The 21,163-nt window shown below is 43.8% G+C and overlaps 6 protein-coding genes across 6 annotated transcripts; 1 reads left to right on the top strand and 5 right to left on the bottom strand.

Annotated features, from left to right (window-relative positions):
* Positions 1 to 933: 933 nt before the first annotated feature.
* LOC134872130 (olfactory receptor 2F1-like) lies at positions 934 to 1,887 on the bottom strand. Its single transcript, XM_063895282.1, has one exon. The coding sequence runs from the start codon at positions 1,885 to 1,887 to the stop codon at positions 934 to 936; it is 954 nt and encodes a 317-aa protein (XP_063751352.1).
* A 2,645-nt stretch (positions 1,888 to 4,532) lies between these two features.
* Positions 4,533 to 5,501, bottom strand: LOC134872129 (olfactory receptor 8I2-like). The gene has a single exon (XM_063895281.1). The coding sequence runs from the start codon at positions 5,499 to 5,501 to the stop codon at positions 4,533 to 4,535; it is 969 nt and encodes a 322-aa protein (XP_063751351.1).
* A 2,710-nt stretch (positions 5,502 to 8,211) lies between these two features.
* On the bottom strand, positions 8,212 to 9,159 carry LOC134872128 (olfactory receptor 52P1-like). The gene has a single exon (XM_063895279.1). It carries the CDS (start codon positions 9,154 to 9,156, stop codon positions 8,212 to 8,214), a length of 945 nt encoding a protein of 314 aa, XP_063751349.1. The 5' UTR covers positions 9,157 to 9,159.
* Positions 9,160 to 11,754: 2,595 nt separating this feature from the next.
* LOC134872327 (putative gustatory receptor clone PTE03) lies at positions 11,755 to 12,705 on the bottom strand. Its single transcript, XM_063895584.1, has one exon. The coding sequence runs from the start codon at positions 12,703 to 12,705 to the stop codon at positions 11,755 to 11,757; it is 951 nt and encodes a 316-aa protein (XP_063751654.1).
* Positions 12,706 to 14,593: 1,888 nt separating this feature from the next.
* On the bottom strand, positions 14,594 to 15,535 carry LOC134872312 (olfactory receptor 5B17-like). The gene has a single exon (XM_063895567.1). It carries the CDS (start codon positions 15,533 to 15,535, stop codon positions 14,594 to 14,596), a length of 942 nt encoding a protein of 313 aa, XP_063751637.1.
* Positions 15,536 to 17,938: 2,403 nt separating this feature from the next.
* On the top strand, positions 17,939 to 18,874 carry LOC134872127 (olfactory receptor 8G17-like). The gene has a single exon (XM_063895278.1). The coding sequence runs from the start codon at positions 17,942 to 17,944 to the stop codon at positions 18,872 to 18,874; it is 933 nt and encodes a 310-aa protein (XP_063751348.1). The 5' UTR covers positions 17,939 to 17,941.
* The last annotated feature ends 2,289 nt before the right edge of the window (positions 18,875 to 21,163 follow it).

Below are 21,163 nucleotides of genomic sequence, written 5' to 3'. Positions count from 1 at the left end.
GACTAAACCAACAGATGTTTCTTCCCTTTGCAAAGCATGGCAATCAGTTCTCCCTCTAGAGCCACTGTTGAAGCAGTGGTGCAGGAATGAGTTGTCTTGATCTGCCCAAATAAAAAACAGTGTTTAGTTATTGTTGTTTATTATCAGTGTGTAGCGATGTCTCCTGTTTCATATCTATGGGAGTTCCAATTAAGAGTCCATTAACGTTTTAAAGGATGAATATTAAAGTAGAGTCTGTAGTGTTTCCATGCTTTTATGCTCAAAAAGGTCTTTATTTTTCATAGGGATTTAAGCCTTTGCAGACCATTTACATGCAGTAAAACCTGTAGAACTACAGAAGAGGAATAGGGCCTTGTTAAGCATCACTTCCAACCTGTTAGGGTTTACAGTATTGACTAATAACACAAAAGATCTAAACATTTTCTGTAAGTAAATCAAATGTAAACAAGAAAATACAATTCATTAGTTGCAATCTTCATTTACTTGTTACGGTCTTTCTCTTTTATTCATGGAAATAAAACTATTTTGAGTAATTTAGAATTAACTAAAGTGACAAATTAAGTAAAAGTCAGCAATAATGAAGAGTTATTGCTGTTAAATATAGAGAGAAGGCACACAAGAAAATAAAAGTACAGACAAATAAGAACTCATCCATGGCTGGAAAATGAGTGTAAGGTTTAAGGTACTTTAAAAAGACGTATTGCACATTATAAAAGTGTGGTTATTGCACAGTGCAACGGCCAACAACAGGGTATATATTTCACATTGCGGATTGAAAACGTCTAAATTGGATTTTATCTCAAAAATCAATTTATCCTGAAAGTTTCACTTTTTTCTGAAAATCAAAAGCTCTTAAATTCTTTAAAGTTTGAATTGTTGAGGGTCCGTGCGCGTTGATCTCAGGTTCTTGTGTCAGGAGGAGTTTGAGTGTTATTAATGAAAGCTCTTCACATCCTTCACTCTGTTCCTGTGGAACACGCCGAAGATCCTCAGCCGGAGCTCTTTGCACTGCAGCCCGTAGATGACCGGGTTCATAACGGGGGAGATGACGAAGAACAGGAGGGACGCCACCTTCCCGCTGTCCGCCCACTCCGGCCGCCGGTGGGTGATCATGGGCGTGAAGGACATGGTCAGCATGATGACGTACACGGCCAGGTGCGTGACGCAGGTCTGCAGCGCCTTGCTGTTCAGCGTCTGGTTATTCCCCGTCAGGCACACCACGGCGATCCTCAGGTAGGTGAGCGTGACGCTGCACAGCGACGAGCCCAGGATGACCACGGCGCTGCCCAGTCCGTATATGTGGTTGAAGAGCAGGCTCTCGCAGGACAGCTTCAACAGGGAGGCGTTGTCACAGAACGGGTTGATGATCACCCGCCGGCAGCGAGACAGGCGGATGGTCAGCCCCATCAGGATAGCGACGGAGGCGAAGGCCGCCAGCCACGCCCACACCGACAGCTTCACCACCGTGCTGAGGCTCATGATGGCGGCGTAGCGCAGCGGGTTGCAGATGGCCACGTAGCGATCGAACGCCATGATCATGAGCACGGTGTGGGAGACGCCCGCGTGGAAGTGGGAGGCGAAGGCTTGGACGACGCAGTCGATGTAGTTGATGGAGCGCTCCGTGATCGGAGTGAAGACATCGCTCAGCAGCGGCGGGATGATGATGGTGGCCCCGAACACATCGTTGATGCTCATGTTGCAGAACAGCAGGTACATGGGCTGGTGCAGGCTGCGCTCCGTGCAGATCAGAAGCACCAAAGAGATGTTGGACACCATGATGAAGATGTAGATGAGGAGGAGGAGGGTGAAGGCCGGGACGGAGGACTCAGGGGTGACCTTTAACCCCTCAATCGTTATGATGTCAGGGTCCACAGTTTGGTTCTCCATTCTGCAGGAGGATGCTGCGGACAGACGGGATGTAATGATGAAGCAAAACCTATTAAACACGTTCAGAGCCTCCAGAGTAAGTCAGTGGTGAATATTCCAGAATCAAACAGATTCTTTTCATTTTGAAATGATTAATTTGGTAAATTAGGACAGATTTAAAACATAGATATTTGAATGTTTTAACTTGTGGGTTAAAGTTAATACAGCAAACTGGAAATGGGAATATCATTGTTTCACTTGTAAAGAATTGTATCTGAGTAAAGATTTATTTAGGGTTATTCAAAAACAGAATTATTGCATAAAATAAAAGATTTTCTCTTTGATTCAATTTTTGCATTCAAAACGTCTCTCTCACATCAATGACTTTTGACTGAATAAGCAACAATAAAAACATCCACTCTTTCATTAAAACTTCACAGTCAAAATATCTGAATTCTTCCTATAGCAACATCACAAAACTAACCCTGAATAGATGAACAACCCTGATGCTCACAGTAAACATCTAGTTAAGTAAAGTAAATATCTAGACACTTCCACATGTCACCTTTAAAATCTTAAAGTATACAATGGCATTACTATGAGTTCAGACGCTAAGCTGCTCCTGAAATATATAAATATATGTGTTCATAGAGAAAGAATACATATAAGACGGTATTGCACATAATTAGAAATAAAAAGGAGTAGAAAATAAACAATTATACAATATCAGATTCTCAAAATAGAAACTGGTAGTGATAGTGAATGCAAAACAGGAGACAAATCTGTGAACTATCCGACCAGTAAAACACTATTGAAGGTAACCCAATATAAAAAGTGACATATTTACATTTAGTGTGCAGGAATAGCATATTCAGTTAGGTAAAGGAGTTCAATGTTCAGTGAGGAGTTATAAAACCAGTTAACAAAGTGAAACCATAGCGCTGTCTGAAGAAAACCATCTCAACATCAGATTCATTTCCCCCGGACCGTCACTGTCCCCCTCCAGACACCACGTTCGAAAACAGTTATTCAAATCAAAGAAGATCCAGGAAAGATAAACCCGGTAAATGAGCTCTTATCTTTATAAGGGCCCCCCAGTCTCTAAAGCCCATTGGTAAAATTGTTCATTTCCGTTTGATGAAAACAAAGACACCTTCAGACATGTTTCATCTGGAGAGTCTGTTCATTTTCACTTCGTTTTCAGGCAACATGAACCTAGTCAAATCTACAATTCAAGCCTCTGAATGAAGGCTAAAACCTTTCTGCTTTTTTACTCGCGTTGTTCCAACTAGAAACTCTTTGTTTGAGCTTTCTCCTGCCTCTGCCTCTGCCATCTAAACTTTAACTTGGGAAGCTTTGCTGCATGCACACGTCACAACTAACCCGCTCTGAAAGTTATTCTCTGCAGCATTTAGATTTCACACACGCTTCATCGAGTTAGATATCACAAGCCATAATATCTGCAGCTCCAGCAGAAGCATTTCAACCGTTCAAACACACTCAGTGAAGACTAAGTGTGTGTGTGTGTGTGTGTGTGTGTGTGTCAGGTTTACCGCTGCTGTCGTGACCCTCCTCCTGACAGACCCCCGGCTGGGCTGGCACTCTTTATAAGCTGACAGACCAGGTGTTACCCGGGCAACTGTTGCCGTCAACTCGGCGGGTTGTCAGCGTGGATGTGAGGAGGAGCGGGCGTCACGATGCAATGAGCTGAGCCTCTCATCTCCGCGCCTTTTAACGTGTGGACAATAAAGGACATGCTAACCGACTCAGATTAGAGACGTCACGGTTTGAAATACGGAGAAGTCTAAACCAGAATAAGTGGGATCCTCGATACCAATTTGAATATCAGCATGAAACTCCTTCATTACCTTTTCCACACATTTGAAAACATCCTGAGAACATTACAGGGCCTTTGCTGTGGCCTGCAGCCCCTCCCTCACCCTGGAACGGGGACTCCCTGCGGAGTGTGGAATTTATTCAGTAATAAACCTTTAAACACAACGGTTCACTCTCTCCCCCTGCACCCATTGGACCTGGATTTTAACACACACACACACACACACACACACACACACACACACACACACACACACACACACACACACACACACACATTAACTGCTTTTATGTATGCCTCTTCATGTTTGATTATGTATCTATGTATACACAGTAGAAGTGCGTGTACAGGTGTGTGTGTGTGTGTGTGTGTGTGTGTGTGTGTGTGTGTGTGTGTGTGTGTGTGTGTGTGTGTGTGTGTGTGTGTGTGTGTGTGTGTGTGTGTGTGTGTGTGTGTGTGTGTGTGTGTGTCTTTTGTATATTTAAATAGTTATCTGAGATTGAGAGGAACAGCTGTGACTTTGATAGTAAATAAAGAGGCCGTGTGTGAAGTATAAAGATTGACTCGTTTATTATTATTCACACTCAGTTTTACCCTTTCTTCCTCTCAAGATAAAGCCAGACATATTGTAATACTTTATATCAAACATCTTATCAGGAAATAACTTGTGCAAACAAGACGACAAAAAAGCTGTTAAAAAAACATCAATCAGACGAATGAATTTGTGCCTTCTGTTGCATCTGATCCTCAGAGACCCCAGGGTTTTGTCTGGATCTGTTCACTAAATCTGTGTCTAAAAGAGGACATTTTTCATTGAATTCCTGTTCATTCATTTCTCACCATCCCAGTTCTTGACTTTCTGTTTCCCGGGGGTTTTCATCCTGAATATGGCGATAACTTTTTCTCTAATTGCTTTGATCTGCAGTCCGTAGATAATGGCGTTCATAGCCGGCGGGATCACGTGGAGCATGATGGACGCCAGCTTCCCGTGATCCGAGAGGCTGGGGAAGCGGTGCAGGGTGATGATGATGCAGCCTGAGAACAGCAGGATGGCGTACACGGCCAGGTGCGTGGCGCAGGTCTGCAGCGCCTTGCTGTTCAGAGCCTGGTTCTTACTGCGCAGACACACCATGGCGATCCTCAGGTAGGTGAGCATGACGCTGCCCAGCGAGCAGGCCATTATGAGCATGGCCATGCCGAGGCCGTAGACGTGGATGACGAGCACGTTCTCGCAGGACAGCTTGTACAGGGAGGCATTGTCGCAGAACGGGTTGAAGATAACCCTCCTGCAGCGAGACAGCCGCGCGCTCAGGATGATGAGGATCCCCACCAGCAGGAAGGACACCGCCCACACCCACACAGACAGACCCAGCACCATCCTGGGGGTCATGATGGTGGCGTAGCGCAGCGGGTTGCAGATGGCCACGTAGCGATCGAACGCCATGACCATGAGCACGGTGTGGGCGATGCAGGCGTGGTAGTGAGTGCAGAAGGCCTGCACCACGCACTCGTTATAGGACATGAGGTGCCGGGACATGGGGAGGAAGACGTCACTCAGGATGCGCGGGATGATGGTGGTGGCCCCAAACACATCGTTGATGCTCATGTTGCAGAACAGCAGGTACATGGGCTGGTGCAGGCTGCGCTCCATGCAGATCAGAACCACCAGCCCGATGTTGGACACCATGATGAAGATGTAGATGAGGAGGAGGAGGATGAAGGCCGGGACGGACGACTGAGGGCTGACCTTTAGCCCCTCCACCAGAAGAACACTCAGATCTAACGTTTGGTTCTCCATTCTGCGGGGGGGGATCCTGCAGAGAGACGGAGAGAACACTGATCAACGGATGTGCAGAGGAAACCCCTGGAGTGTAAAGGATGTTCTAAATATTCAGAAAGTCCTTTGACCCTGCAACAATTAGGGAATACTTCATTCCAGAAATGAAGCTCAAACTGCGATCGCTCAGTGCTATCAGTCATAGGGAAATATCTAGCTTAAATCTGGTGCATTAAGGGAAGGATTTTACAACTAAACAATGAGTTGATGATATCTAAGATGACAGTCCTTTTAAACAGTGAAAAATACTGTTCATACGAGTTATTACACAAAGTGTTCCACCCCAATAAAACAGGTCATCACTGTTTCACAGATATGTAATATGTAAAGCAGACAAATCAATAATTACATCTAGACTTTTTTAATTGTTCATTCTAATTATGAACATGATTCCAAGCGATCAATTGAGGCCAGGTAGATATAAAATACAGTATTTGAGTTTGAATAGAAGTGAAGGGTTAAAGTGACAGATTAAGTTACAGGTGTCCAGATTTCCATTGGTAAGAAGCAAGACTCATGAGAAGTGACTTCTAGATATCTGAACAGCAAGTTTTACTATTGACTTCTATTCAGACTCACTTACAGATATCTTTCATTCACTTAGTAACTCTACAGTTTGACTTTAAACATCAGCGTGATATTCAGAGAGACAAAGCACGACCCCCACCTAGGTTTAATACAAAGAGGTTATCTGCACACCTTTACATCTCCGAAGAATAAAGTCAGCTTTGTACAAAACAGGTTTACAATACTCCTGAAGCCAGAGCATCTCCTGCATGACTGAGAGACTTTAAGAAACCTGCAGCTGGGTGTAGACAACATACCTTAGGGTTAGAAACAATGAGACTCGTCAAAGGTATATTAGCTAATTCAATAAATACTCAACCAATTAAAAAACAAACACAAGTACATCTTATATTCCTGCAAAAATACACTGCAAAGTTTCATGTTCTGTGCTAACTGGTGAGGTTCTCCTAAAGTAGAAGCACAGCAGTGAACCTATGAGAGGTTAGAGTTTGATAGGGTTAGTAAAGAGCAGTTCAAGTGTGTGTGAGAGTGTGTGTCAGGCTCACCTCTGACGGGGACCTCCTCCAGCCTGAAGGAGGTGAACTGTAAATACTTTTTATAGTCTGACGGAGACCGGGACGTCAACCAGGAGGGGGTACTGGTCTCCTGGTAGTCCCAGAGGCAACCTTCAGGGCCTTTCACTGAGTCATTAACTTCATCAAACTTTTCAAACTTTCATGCAACCTTTATTTGAACTGGAAATACATTGAAGGAAAGCACAAACAACAACAGTCCCGAGCACCGACGAACACCGCTAAGAAACTGAATAATAAATAAAGCAGTTGTAAAAAAGCATGCATGTGTAAAAGACAGCATTGTCCAAGACTGAGAAGAAGACTGCCACCAGTGTACTACTTCTAACAATCAAGAGGACATGATCTGTACTTTAAAGTATAGAATAATATATGATAACTGTATATTCTTCCCATTTTATTCACATTGCCTTCTTATTTACCCCAGATATCAACACATCTACTTCAAGACTCTTCCAATCGTTCTATGATTCTAGCAGAGATGGAGAGATTAACCTTCTCAGTATTTTAGCAACAGCAGGAATCTTCACATAGTTAAATGTTGGTGTGGTGCGGGTTAAGGGGGCCAGGGGGCCATTGCCCCACCCCCCTACGTTGTGCCCCTGGTCGAATATGGTGCCACAAAGTGTGTTAGCAGAATGAAAACAAAGGCCACGTTTGAAGTTGGTTGTGGTCTGAGAGAGGGCGCCAGACTTAGGGGGTTAAAAACTGGGGAACCTCGTTATTTGTACGGCCCTGGCAGAAAGTGGAGTTCTCAAAATGCATGTTTAAATAATGAATCATTAGTGAACATGGGTGGTGTGAGAACATGTCAATACCATGTTTGATAGGTATGATGTAGAGAACAGGTCTGCAATGTGTTTTTAGGTTAGAGTCAGGTTATCTGACACTCTATCTGACCCCATCTCCATATTTCTGGACTCAGTAAAACCTTTCTGACCAACAGAGATATTGTTTGCTGGCAGCTCGTACATTTTACGTGGAAAATCTACATTTTGGTTTGAGGACGCACGCCTCAAGAGAGAGGGAGCAGAGACCCTGTTACCTGCTGCAGACTAAACCCTGGGTCAGGATGGGATAAATGTGTTGTGTGCAGATATTAAACAAAAGTCAGAAATTAGAAAAAAAAGTGATCATTTTTAAGAAATAGTCAGAAATTCTGTTGAAGATCCATGGTATTGCATCTGTAATAGAATAGTCTTGTATATCTGTATGAAAACGTGCCCCTGCAGCAGCAGGAATAACACAGTACTGTCTGTAAAGTACCATATTGGAGGAGCCACAGACTTCCATTTGCTGCAAATGCCCTGGAGCTTTTGTGACTGTAAAGCCTGAGGAAGCACGCTTAATGTAGCCTGAATTGCGAAAGACCTGTAGGTCATTTGAAGCGGGGTCTACGGCTACAGTGAGAATGTGTTTATGATTCCTGGTTTGTTCAGATCACACAGGAATTATCAACGGAGACGCAAACTCAGTTTCCTGGTGTAAAGGTACTTTAAATGTCATCGTAGTTTCAGTGCGTAGTGAGGAGTTCAGATGTTTCTGCACGAGGAAGAGTTTACAGTATCGGGTCATTTACCCTCCATCCTCTGACTCCTGGTGAACATGATGAAGATTTTCTGCCGGACCTCTTTGATCTGCAGTCCATAGATAACCGTGTTCATAGCAGGCGGAACCACGTGGAACAGGATAGACGCCAGCTTCCTGTGATCCGAGAGGTGCGGGAAGCGGTGGAGGACGATGATGATGGAGCCGGACATGAACATGATGACGTACACGGCCAGGTGCGTGGCACAGGTCTGCAGCGCCTTGCTGTTCAGGGCCTGGTTCTTACTGCGCAGACACACCATGGCGATCCTCAGGTAGGTGAGCGTGACGCTGCCCAGCGACGAGCCCAGCAGCACCACGGTGTAGCCGAGGCCGTAGATGTTGTTGATGAGCACGCTCTCGCAGGACAGCTTGAACAGGGAGGCGTTGTCGCAGAACGGGTTGAAGATAACCCTCCTGCAGCGAGACAGCCGCACGCTGAGGCCGACCAGGATCCCCACCATGATGAAGGGCACCGCCCACGCCCACACAGACAGACCCAGCACCATCCTGGGGGTCATGATGGTGGCGTAGCGCAGCGGGTTGCAGATGGCCACGTAGCGATCGAACGCCATGACCATGAGCACGGTGTGGGCCGCGCTCCCGTAGAAGTGTGCACCGAAGGCCTGGAAGACGCAGATGATGTAACCCACGTAGCGCTCCGTGATCGGAGTGAAGACATCGCTCAGCAGCGGCGGGATGATGGTGGTGGCCCCGAACACATCGTTGATGCTCATGTTGCAGAACAGCAGGTACATGGGCTGGTGCAGGCTGCGCTCCGTGCAGATCAGAAGCATCAGACAGATGTTGGAGACCATGATGAAGATGTAGATGAGGAGGAGGAGGGTGAAGGCCGGGATGGAGGACTGAGGGGTGACCTTTAACCCCTCCAGGACCAAAGTATCTGCCTCTAGAGTCTGGTTCTCCATACTGCACAGCGGTATTGGCCTGGTAAATAATGGACCAAGAAATATGTCTTTACTCTCACATCCATTCTGAAGATAAGAACAGCTCTGGACACAAACGAAGCTCAGCACCAGTTCAATCAGGAAGTCTTTCTAAACACTCATGCATATAGAATTCAATTGTTACATCAGAACAAGTCCGTCCTGATTGAAATAAAACACTGCATGATCTGGTTTACTGTTTACAGAGGTCTGAATGAAAGAAGTGTGTCTGAAGAGCAAATATACAGAAAGACAGGCCGTGCAAAGACCTGTAATACAACTGCTCAGGAAGAACAAGTAGAGAAGTAAAGAGACAAGCCTTGAAATGAAAAGACGTCTAAGATCTTTAATCACTCGGAATAATTCAAAAGGCGCTTCCTTGCTTCATACATGTGTTTGGATGCACCGAACGGTTGTCTTGTTTTAATTTTGCATGACTTTTTAACACAGAATCTTCTGTAGCTCCTAAAAGGCCCTGAACACGAGCCTCACCACGCATCAGATTAACACAAAATACAGCCGAGAATTATTGATATATAGTTATAATATATATATATGTGTTTTAACAAGTCAATACATTGATGTGTTTACAGGACTTGTTTTTAAGTTGGATGTGATGTGGTCTTACGTCGTAACGTTTGGAATCAAATCTGCTGAATTGAGAAAAATAAGGAAAGGCTGAGAAAGCGTACATCTCACTTACTTATTCAAATATGATTTAAATATAACTTACAGACCCCTGAAAACGCCATCATTTTTGACTGAAGGCTTTATTCCTGATTTGATCCATCCTCCCATTGAATTAAATTCACTTAAATTCAGATTTTAATTCAATTCTTTGATTAAAAACATTTCGAACCGGATTGAGAAAGAGAAATTGAAGCTAGTTAACAGAATTCAGATCAAGATAAAAGAGACGGCTTCATCTCTCATCTGTGAACAGTTCTGTCAGCAACATCGCAGATAATCAACTCATCGTACGGAGAGCTTTCAGAGGAAGTCGGTTACTTTCTGCGTACGATGATGATGTTGGAAATAAATACAAAGAATATTCAAAAACATCATAAAAACTAAAGACGCTTTGAATTAGAACCTCCACACACACACACACACACACACACACACACACACACACACACACACTCTATAGATACATCACACAGTTTAAAATGATTATGCCAAAGAGTGTGTGTGTGTGTGTGTGTGTGTGTGTGTGTGTGTGTGTGTGTGTGTGTCTGCCATTGTGAGGCTGCTTAAAGCTATGATGGGCTGTATTATACATGCTGTTCTGTTAAAGGGCTTCAAAACACTTTCAGATTCAGGATGTAGTTTAAAAGACATGAGCAGAACTAATGTGGTAAACATAAAACCTGATGTTAGACGCTCATGGTTTGTATGAATAGTGTTCCTTGGTAACCCCGAGCAGAAAGGGCTCCATGTTAGAACACAGCCTGTAAATAGAGCAGCTATAATCTGGCTTTTTAAAACTGAAATACTAATTCAGAACAAGATGCAAAACAATTACAATAATACAGAGGTATGAGAACTGTTTGTGTAGATAAATAAACTCAAGTGAAGCAGAAGAGTATAAATATACATATACATATACATATATATATACACATACATATACATATATACATATATACATATACATATATACATATACACATATACACATATACATATATACATATACATATATACATATACACATATACACATATACATATATACATATACATATATACATATACACATATACACATATACACATATACATATATATATACATATTATAATCAAAACAAACCTTATTTAGCTTGATTCGCAATCTAAAGCAACACTATCTCCCCCTCCTAATACCAATGCGTATACAAGGATACAAAAAGAATAAAATACCATTCAGTCACAAGCTAAACTAGAAAGTTGTCTCTACATCAGTCTTCAGAGTCTAAGTCATCGTGCATGCTTCAGGAACGGTGAAGATGTGTGTGCCTCACCTGCTTCACATGGATCTCCTGCAGAGAGCCGGTGCTGCAGAGTATTTTATAACCTGCAGCGCTGCACGCTCCACGGCTTCCATCACAGATCACAGAGAAACAGCTGTTTCACCTCTGGAAAATAAACGTCTTATTGTTGCTGTTTTGGACGCATGAGTACCACTTCCTGTTTGACGGTGTAACATCTCACATTTCGCTATGATCTATACCCCAAACCATTCTTTTATAATGCAATACATGTGATGACCGGCCTAGTTCAGACTTGAGGTGGCGTTTACATTTTTAATAGTTTGATAGTTTGCATTGAAAGAGTTTCTGTAATCTTGCAGGGAAACAAACCAAAAACACTAAGACAATAAGAGTCATGAAACGATCCGTGAAAAGCAAGTTCATAAGATTTTATTTAGACATTAATGTGGATATAATCATTATTTACAGCCTTAATGCATTAATACAATGGAAAAGAAGAAGCATTTTGAGGCGTAGTTCATCAGAGCACGATGCACTCTGTGGGCCCGTTCTGCAGAAACACCGCCACGAATCACTTCAACACAATCGATGCACCAAACACACCGTCTCAATTACCATCCATTGAAGCGACTTTGTTCTTATGAAACAGAGCCAAGACCCTCTGCCGGACCTCTTTGATCTGCAGGCCGTAGATCAGAGCGTTGAGGGCCGGCAGCACCACGTGTCCCATGACCGACGCCACCTTCCTGTGCACCGCCAGCCGAGGAAAGCGCGCCAGGATCACGATGATGAAGCCGGACACCAGCAGGATGGCGTACACGGCCAGGTGCGTGGCGCAGGTCTGCAGCGCCTTGCTGTTCAGGGCCTTGTTCTTACTGCGCAGACACACCATGGCGATCCTCAGGTAGGTGAGCGTGATGCTGCCGATGGAGGAGCCCAGCAGCACCACGGTGTAGCCGAGGCCGTAGATGTTGTTGATGAGCACGCTCTCGCAGGACAGACTAAACAGGGAGGCGTTATCGCAGAATAAGTGGAGGATAATCCACCTGCAGCGAGACAGCCGCACGCTGAGGCCGACCAGGAACCCCACCATGAGGAAGGACACCGCCCACGCCCACATCGACAGACCCAGCACCATCCTGTGGGTCATGATGGTGGCGTAGCGCAGCGGGTTGCAGATGGCCACGTAGCGGTCGAACGCCATGATCATGAGCACGGTGTGGGAGGCGCTGGCGTGGAGGTGAACGCAGAAGGCCTGGACGGCGCAGTCCACGTACTGGATGAGCCGCTCCGAGTCCGACGTCAGGAGGTCCCGGAGAACCTGAGGGATGATGATGGAAGCCCCGAACACATCGTTAATGCTCATGTTGCACAGCAGCAGGTACATGGGCTGGTGGAGGCCGCTGCTCCTGAAGGTCAGCACCACCAGGCCGAGGTTGGACACCATGATGAAGATGTAGACGATTAGGAGGAGGATGAAGGAAGGAATGAAGGACAGGGAGGTGACATTTAACCCCTCCAGCATCAGGATATCTCTACCAACAGTGCTGTTTTCCATAGCTCTCTATCATGTAGCTAAACAGACTTTCATATGTTACAAGTTATAGAAGACATGTTCCTGTAGCTGTTTGAAAAGTCCTAATAAAGTTACCACAGTGAATCTGAATGTGTGTCAGTAACAATGACTCTGTAAATTAGAGGCATCATCGTGTTATTCTGCAGAAACAGAGGCTCGTAACGTTAGGTCACCATGTCTTCGTTCTTTTTACATCCACACCAGTTACAAAAGAAAACTTCAAATCTTATTTAATGAAGACTTGTTCCTGGAAGTGAAATTATATATACATATATATAGTTATCACAGTAACACAGACACTGATCCTGCAAGACAAATTGTAAATGTTCAGCTCAACACGGAACAGGATTCAGATCAGATCAGGAAAATCTCCAATAAGAACCTTTACATGGGGAGAAATGTCAAGAGAAAAGCCACAGAGGAGGGATCCCTCTCCTCACACTGTGAGCAGCCAAAACAAACTTCTCTTATAATGCATTAAGTGATGGCAGAAACACACACTCAACAACACATGTAATTATCGCTGGCTAAAACTGGGGTAAACCAACACTGGAGGACAGCCTGCACACTGAGACATCCTATAAGCTGCTCCGGTGGATAAAGATATTTTAAATAAGCACAACGTCTCACAGCAGCTGCCGAGGACACACAGTCCTCCCTCCTCCTCCTACCAGAAGTGAGGACCTTTATTTGGTGCATCGCACTGACAGGTCAATGGTTACTAGGCAACTATCAAGCGTCATCATGAGTGTATCTGCCGAAGGTTCATTCAAGATATTGGAAGTGGCCAACAGATACAGTATATGACTGAATATCTGGAGGTGTGCTCGTGTGTGGACAAAGCGGCAACCTCTGGTTCTAATATATAAAGACAAATGGACTGGAGATCTCTGAAAGGCCACTTTAAGGCTCAGAAAGTGAGGAAACCCCCAAAGACCCCCATGGTAAAAGGCCCCGCTATACAGCAGAAACATGAACCTTCTGGCCTGTTTTTAACATCTTTACAGAGGTTTGAGTTTTAAATAACTTGCCTGCTTAATATAAATGTACGGATGCAGGAATGAGTCCTGAAACCTGGGACTTACTCAGCATTTCATAACTTCCTGTCCCCTGGTCTGGAGGTCAGTGGGTTTTCTGAATGTGTGTTTGGTCGTTATCCTGAAATAAGGTCTGAGGTTAACGTGAGCTGAAGACATTTTAACCTTTGTTGTACCACATAACACTCGTCAGGGGCCTTCGTTTGGTCCGGAAGTGATTTCATATTAACCTGAAATGGGGTGCTTTTACTTTTGTACTTTAAGAATATTGAAATGGGAATACTTTACTAACTTCAGGAGTTTGACTTTTCTTTAAGTGAAGTTTTGAAAGCAAGTTTTTATACACTGTGGTTTTAAGGCTTCCACTGGAGGAGCGGGAGCTTTTAGTTTCTCTGCGTTTTGTGAAACGTGTCGACAGAAACATGGTGATAATAATGAGTGCTTCAACAGAATGAACAGTAACTCAGATGCAATGAGAAAGGCAATGTCATTAAACAATGTGTGAACACTTCACTCTTAAGAAACCTGTTCCTCAACTCCTCTTTAGTCCAATAACCCTTAGCTTTGTTTCATTCAACATGTCTTTGATGATGCATAAACTCTCCTGGTCTCTCTGGTTTTAAAATGCATGACTCTCAGAACATTTTCTCCATGAATGACGAGGGTTTATTGATGATCATTTATTCATTTTGAAAACTTTTTGTAAAAATGTGCAATGAATGTAAAACGATCATCAGATTATCATGGCTCAACAATCTGCTGAAGCCAGTATTTATTTGGTATGAACATATTTACAACAGCAGTCCTTCCAACATGATTGCTGCAGAAACGTTCTATTTCATCTGAACGCGTCTGCTGCGGAACAAAAACGTAATCTTCTGCTTTATCGCTTTGATCTGCAGCCCGTAGATGATGGCGTTGAAAGCAGGCAAAGTGGCTTCACATAAAACTGACACCACCTTCCTGTAGTCCGACATCTGCGGGAAGCGGTGCAGGGTGATGATGATGAGGGCGGACCCCAGCATGAAGACGTACACGGCCAGGTGCGTGCCGCAGGTCTGCAGCGCCTTGCTGTTCAGGGCCTGGTTCTTACTGCGCAGACACACCGTGGCGATCCTCAGGTAGGTGAGCGTGACGCTGATGATGGAGGAGCCCAGCAGCACCACGGTGTAGCCGAGGGCGTAGATGTTGTTGATGAGCACGCTCTCGCAGGACAGGTTGAAGAGGGAGGCGTTGTCGCAGAACGGGTTGGGTATCACCTTCCTGCAGCGAGACAGCCGCACGCTGAGGCCGATGAGGATCGAGACCGCGATGAACGTGGTCGACCACGCCCACACCGACAGACCCAGCACCATCCTGTGGGTCATGATGGTGGCGTAGTGCAGCGGGTTGCAGATGGCCACGTAGCGATCGAACGCCATGATCATGAGCACGGTGTGGGATGTGCCGGCGTAGAGGTGAACGCAGAAGGCCTGGAAGGCGCAGTCGATGTAGCGAATGTACCGCTCTGATGGAGGGATAAAGATGTCCCGGAGAACGTGCGGGGTGACAATCGTTGCCCCAAAGATGTCATTAACACTCATGTTGCAGAACAGCAGGTACATGGGCTGGTGCAGGCTACTGCTGGAAGTGATGAGCACCACCAGCGTGATGTTAGACACAAGGACAAAGATGTAGATGAGGAGGAGGAGGACGAAGGAGGGGATGGTGGACTGAGGGGAGACCTTTAACCCCTCCAGGAGGAGGGTATCCTCATTCAGAGTCAGGTTTTCCATCTCTATGTCCCTGCAAAGTTCCTGTGAAAACAACAACAATGTTTTACAAAGCAGAAAGGGCGGAGCGTCATGCTCTACATTTAATATACTGCACATTTAATAACGAACAGTACAGTACAGTCAACTCTTCCAGCTTCATCGTAGATAAGCAGTCATGTGGACAGAATGACTATCAGGAAGAAGCTAGAGAAAAGGCATCAGGTTATTGTAATGCAGGTTTTAAACACAAAGATGATTCATGTCTTATTTTACTCTGACCCTGATCCCACTGACGTCCAATCAGACACACAAAGAACACAGGGAAGAGTTTACAGTCCAGAAGATGAATACAAGACAAAGCATAATCAAGCCTGTAATCAACAGCAATGTCTCACCTGGAGTATTGAATATTAAAGTTAAGGCTTTTCCATATATTATATTTGATGTTTAAACAGCAGACTCAATCGTCCCCTCTTCAAAGAAAGTGTAAAATGCAAATAAAGGAAACACGCTGTTATTACAGAATAGCTACATATTTCAGAGGTACACACGCTATCTCCAGCTGCAGGTGGGGGGAAGCGTAACCTTGTCGTACCATGACGCCCCCTCCACCCTAAGACCCAACCTGGAGCTGCTGCAGCACTTATATTCAGTGCATCTCAGGCCTTTACCTGGAGCGTCACCTGTCACTTAGTAACGAGTGACTCTGTGTGCAGCGTGTCCATAGTGATAGCAATCACACTCATAATGATTTCAAACAGACATTAAAACATGTGTATGCTCGGGTTTTTCCCCCTTTAGTGTACAGAATACATCTGATAGAATGGCACTAACCCAGTGACTGTAGGAGATAACGTGTCCTGATGTTACGGTGCAGAGGAACAGAAACCATACCCCCTTAAAACCTTCATCATGAGACATTACTCCATTTGTTTCTAACCCCATCTAACCCGAACCCTAACCCCATCTAACCCGAACCCTAACCCCATCTAACCCGAACCCTAACCCCATCTAACCCGAACCCTAACCCCATCTAACCGAACCCTAAAATACACCACATTGATGCCTTTAAATACAATAACACTCTTTTAATTGAATTAAACTTATCAAGCTTTATTCAGGATTTTAGGAATATGTATATGTATTTATTAATATTCATTCATAACCCGATACTGAACCCCCGGGTTTATTGGGGCCTCGTGTGAGGCACCATTTCAATTCCAGCTTAAATCATCAGCTAGGTGACTCTCATTTGATTTAGACCTTGCATTACAGTTTGTGCATGTTGTCATTGTGGTAAGAAAAGGTGATTTGATGTTGATGGTCCCAACTTGGTGTTCCAGGAAGACCCACTAAAGGTAAACCTATAGTTTAGGTTACAACAGCATGTGGTTAATGCACTTCTCTAGCTACACTGTTTGCCTAATTAATAGTCTAGTTGCCAGTATTGTGAACCTGGAAATGTTGAGACCCCAAAGCTTTATGATAGAAATGTATGGTAGGGGTCCCCAGCACATAGAAACTGCTAACCTCAATATGTTGGGAAATTTGCATAAGTTAAAGTATAAGTTGCATTAATTGAAACTGACCAAGTAGAACACGTCTGGAGTGGTTGTGGAGGTTATTGAGGAAGCTGAGTCAGTCAGCAGTTTAAACCAGGGAGCATATAGGGAACCCCCTAAATCTGCCAAATCCACCTTAAGCTGATCAAAACCAGCCCACAGTGAGAACAGATATTGGAATTTCTGATTTAATGCCATAAATGGACTCAGCATCTTCATCAACCCCCCAAACCACTTCAAACTGTCCAGATCAGCCATCCATTTTTAACTATTGTCCCCATATGCTAACTTATGCTAATTTATGCTAATTGCCCAACATATGCAGGTTAGCATCCAGCAGTTTCTATGTGCTGGGGACCCCTACTATACATTTCTAACATAACACTTTGGGGTTTCAACATTTCCAGGTTCACACGAGGACTCCATGATCTGCAGCTAGACTACTGTAGCGTCTAGAAAGACGTGACGCTACACCGGGAAGGCCAAACTGAGACACAGGTCTCTGAACGTGTGACTGAAGATGTCCCTCTAAGCCCTGTTACCTCCAACAACCGTGGAGCTTCGGGTATACTGGGTTGGGTTTGGACCAGGGGGAGACGCCGAGCATGATCCCTGGACGTCACATCAGCCACGTTGTGACTGCAGAGCGTCTCTTTAAAAGTTGAGACAGAGGTGGAAGCGTTCTGTCAGGAGGGGGCTGCTCAGTATTTGGTGACGGGAAATAAACTAGAGGTAATATAATGCTTTAGTGCTTTAATTCTCTCCCTGATGAACATTTGAAATTGTCTAACATGTATTGAATCGATCGTGGAGCCTTTGTGACTCATCAGTATCCATCTTTTTTGTGTTTCCTTTCTTCAGGTTGATGGAGAACTACACCTTTAACAGCTTTACTCTCCAGCTGGAGGGGCTAAAAGTCACGGAGAAGTCCATGTACCCTGTGTTCTTCTTCTTCTTTTTCTCATACCTTATTATTATGTTGGTGAATGTGGGGATTGTTGTTCTGATTGTTATTGACAAGAACCTTCAGCAGCCCATGTACCTTCTTTTCTGCAACCTGCCCTTTAATGATATCCTTGGGAACTCTATCATGGTGCCTCGTTTGCTCATAGACATACTGAGGCCCCCCTCTGAGCGCCTCATCAGTTATCCAGAGTGTGTGCTGCAGGCGTTCTCCACACATATGTTTGGGACCACCTGTCACACGGTTCTCATCATCATGGCTGTTGACAGATATGTGGCCATCTGTAACCCCCTGCGCTATGCGTCCATAATGACCAACAAGATGGTGATCAAGCTGACCGTTTCTGCCTGGGGAGTGGCCTTCGTTATGGTCGGGATTCTGCTGGGTCTGACCATACGGCTGAACCGATGTAGGACTATGATTACCAATCCGTTTTGTGACAATGCCTCTCTGTTCAAACTGTCCTGTGAGAGTGTGTTCATTAATAATGTGTATGGCCTCACGTTCACTGTGGTTCTGTTCACATCTTCAATCGGCAGCATGGTGATCACCTACAGTAAGATCACTGTGGTCTGTCTGATGAATAAGAGCCAGTCTCTGAACAGTAAAGCCCTGAAGACCTGCAGCACTCACCTCTCTGTATATCTGATTATGTTACTCAGCGGTATGCTTGTCATCCTCCTGCATCGCTTCCCTCAGTACTCAGACTACAGAAAACTTGCTGCCATTTTGTTCCACATCATCCCCGGCAGCCTGAACCCTATCATTTACGGGGTTCAGTCCAAAGAGATACGCAGATTCCTGTCACAGTTGTTTCTGCGTATTAATTCCTAATAATAACACATATATATATATATATATACCTGTTTATAAGAAGGAGTATGCCTGTGTGTGTTTGTTTTGTGCAGATTAAATGCGCGGTCAGATAAGTACTAAGTTGTGAAAAGATTGCTGACGTTTTAAAAATCAACATTTGCTTCATGACTCCATTATTTGCTGTAATGAAACGAAGCGTTAATTTAACCTTATTGATTATCTTGATGACATCACACTTGGTAATGTCTGAATGTCTTTCAGGTTGTTGTTGCAAACACTGTGAAGCTTTTGTACTTTATGAAGGAAACGTTTCTGAACAGCTGATTTGTCTATGAAAGTCTCCCTTCTTAAACCTTTATTCACTGAAATCTAAAGGATGTTTTCTGATGCTTTAAAACGTATTTAATAACCAAAGTATTGACTCTGTCTGAGTAATGCTTATGGATGCTTTGGCCACTAACTCTTTAACAGCGTATTATTCCCATCAGTTGTAACTTTAGGATAGTTGTCCAAATCATTTTAGACCTTATTTATTCCTTTCTAAAGCGCCTGTAAAGATCCTTTGGATGGCTCTTACATTACCTCGTTAAATTATGAATGAACACTCCATGTGTCATCTATAGACATAATGCAGACATTCAGATAATACTTGTTAATTGTTAACAATCCGTTCCTGGTCAATCTATCTGATGTTCAACAGATCTATGGTAGTCATCAACACATTCTGAACACAGTGGGAAGGTTTGAATGTGTTCGGAATAGTTTCTGTGATAAGAAGGTAATTGTTATCAGCCATGAGTTATGAACACATGGTAGAACAGAGGTATTAGAAGATCAATTGTTCCATTAGTCACACCTTTAAGATTGCGTCAGCTGTTATGTTGTTTGTTTCTCATGCTAAATGAATACACTTGAATAAATACACACCTTCATCCATCGCCCAGGACCAGGTTTAATCACCACTTTTATCATTTCTATCATATGGTGCATGTGTCAATAAATGTCCTTTAAAAAATGAAGTATTTCCTGATTGAACTCAAAGCATCAGATCAGAAGAAACCTCACTTCCTGCAAATACTCTGGTTAAGGCGGGCGTTGGATAGAACGTGAAAAAGCATCAGAATTATGAATAATCTTTTCAATACTTACATTAAACTAAAGTTAGTGACATCTTTTAACACAATAATTCACAAAAGTTTAAAATATATATATATATATATATATATATATATATTTGCACAATTAGCATTAGTTGTGTCCATTGAAATTGAAATGAATGGCATTATGGCCTAACTAGAACCAATCTGGAGTGGTTTTGGAGGATATTGAGGAGGCTGAGTCCATTTCTGAAATACAAATAGCAGTTTTAACCAGACAATTAACATATTTGTACCTTCTGTGGGCTGATTTTAAATACCATGAGCAGTGTCGGCACCTTTGGAAACAGAGGGCACAAGATGAATATTATTACTTCTACAGTGGACAATCGTTTTTCAACAAATAAGCAATCTGTCCAATCCAGGTGATCAATAGTCCCATAGATCTGCCAAATTGAACCAAAATGTATCAAAATCTGCCCACAGAGAGAACAGATATTGGCATTTTCTGGTAGAAACTGTCATTTTTTATACTGAAAATGTCATAAATGGACTCAGCATCTTCATTAACTCCCCAAACCACTTCAAACTGTCCAGATCAGCCATCCATTTTTAACTATTGTCCCCATATGCTAACTTATGCTAATTTATGCTAATTGCCCAACATATGCAGGTTAGCATCCAGCAGTTTCTATGTGCTGGGGACCCCTACTATACATTTCTAACATAACACTTTGGGGTTTCAACATTTCCAGGTTCACACGAGGACTCCATGATCTGCAGCTAGACTACTGTAGCGTCTAGAAAGACGTGACGCTACACCGGGAAGGCCAAACGGAGACACAGGTCTCTGAACGTGTGACTGAAGATGTCCCTCTAAGCCCTGTTACCTCCAACAACCGTGGAGCTGCGGGTATACTGTGTTGGGTTTGGACCAGGGGGAGACGCCGAGCATGATCCCTGGACGTCACATCAGCCACGTTGTGACTGCAGAGCGTCTCTTTAAAAGTTGAGACAGAGGTGGAAGCGTTCTGTCAGGAGGGGGCTGCTCAGTATTTGGTGACGGGAAATAAACTAGAGGTAATATAATGCTTTAGTGCTTTAATTCTCTCCCTGATGAACATTTGAAATTGTCTAACATGTATTGAATCGATCGTGGAGCCTTTGTGACTCATCAGTATCCATCTTTTTTGTGTTTCCTTTCTTCAGG

This window comes from Eleginops maclovinus, chromosome 11 (assembly GCF_036324505.1).
Source record: "Eleginops maclovinus isolate JMC-PN-2008 ecotype Puerto Natales chromosome 11, JC_Emac_rtc_rv5, whole genome shotgun sequence".
In the NCBI taxonomy this organism is placed as follows: Eukaryota; Metazoa; Chordata; class Actinopteri; order Perciformes; family Eleginopidae; genus Eleginops; species Eleginops maclovinus.
The sequence above is the reverse complement of the archived record's forward strand: the minus strand, read 5'-3'. Positions and strand labels throughout refer to the sequence as shown.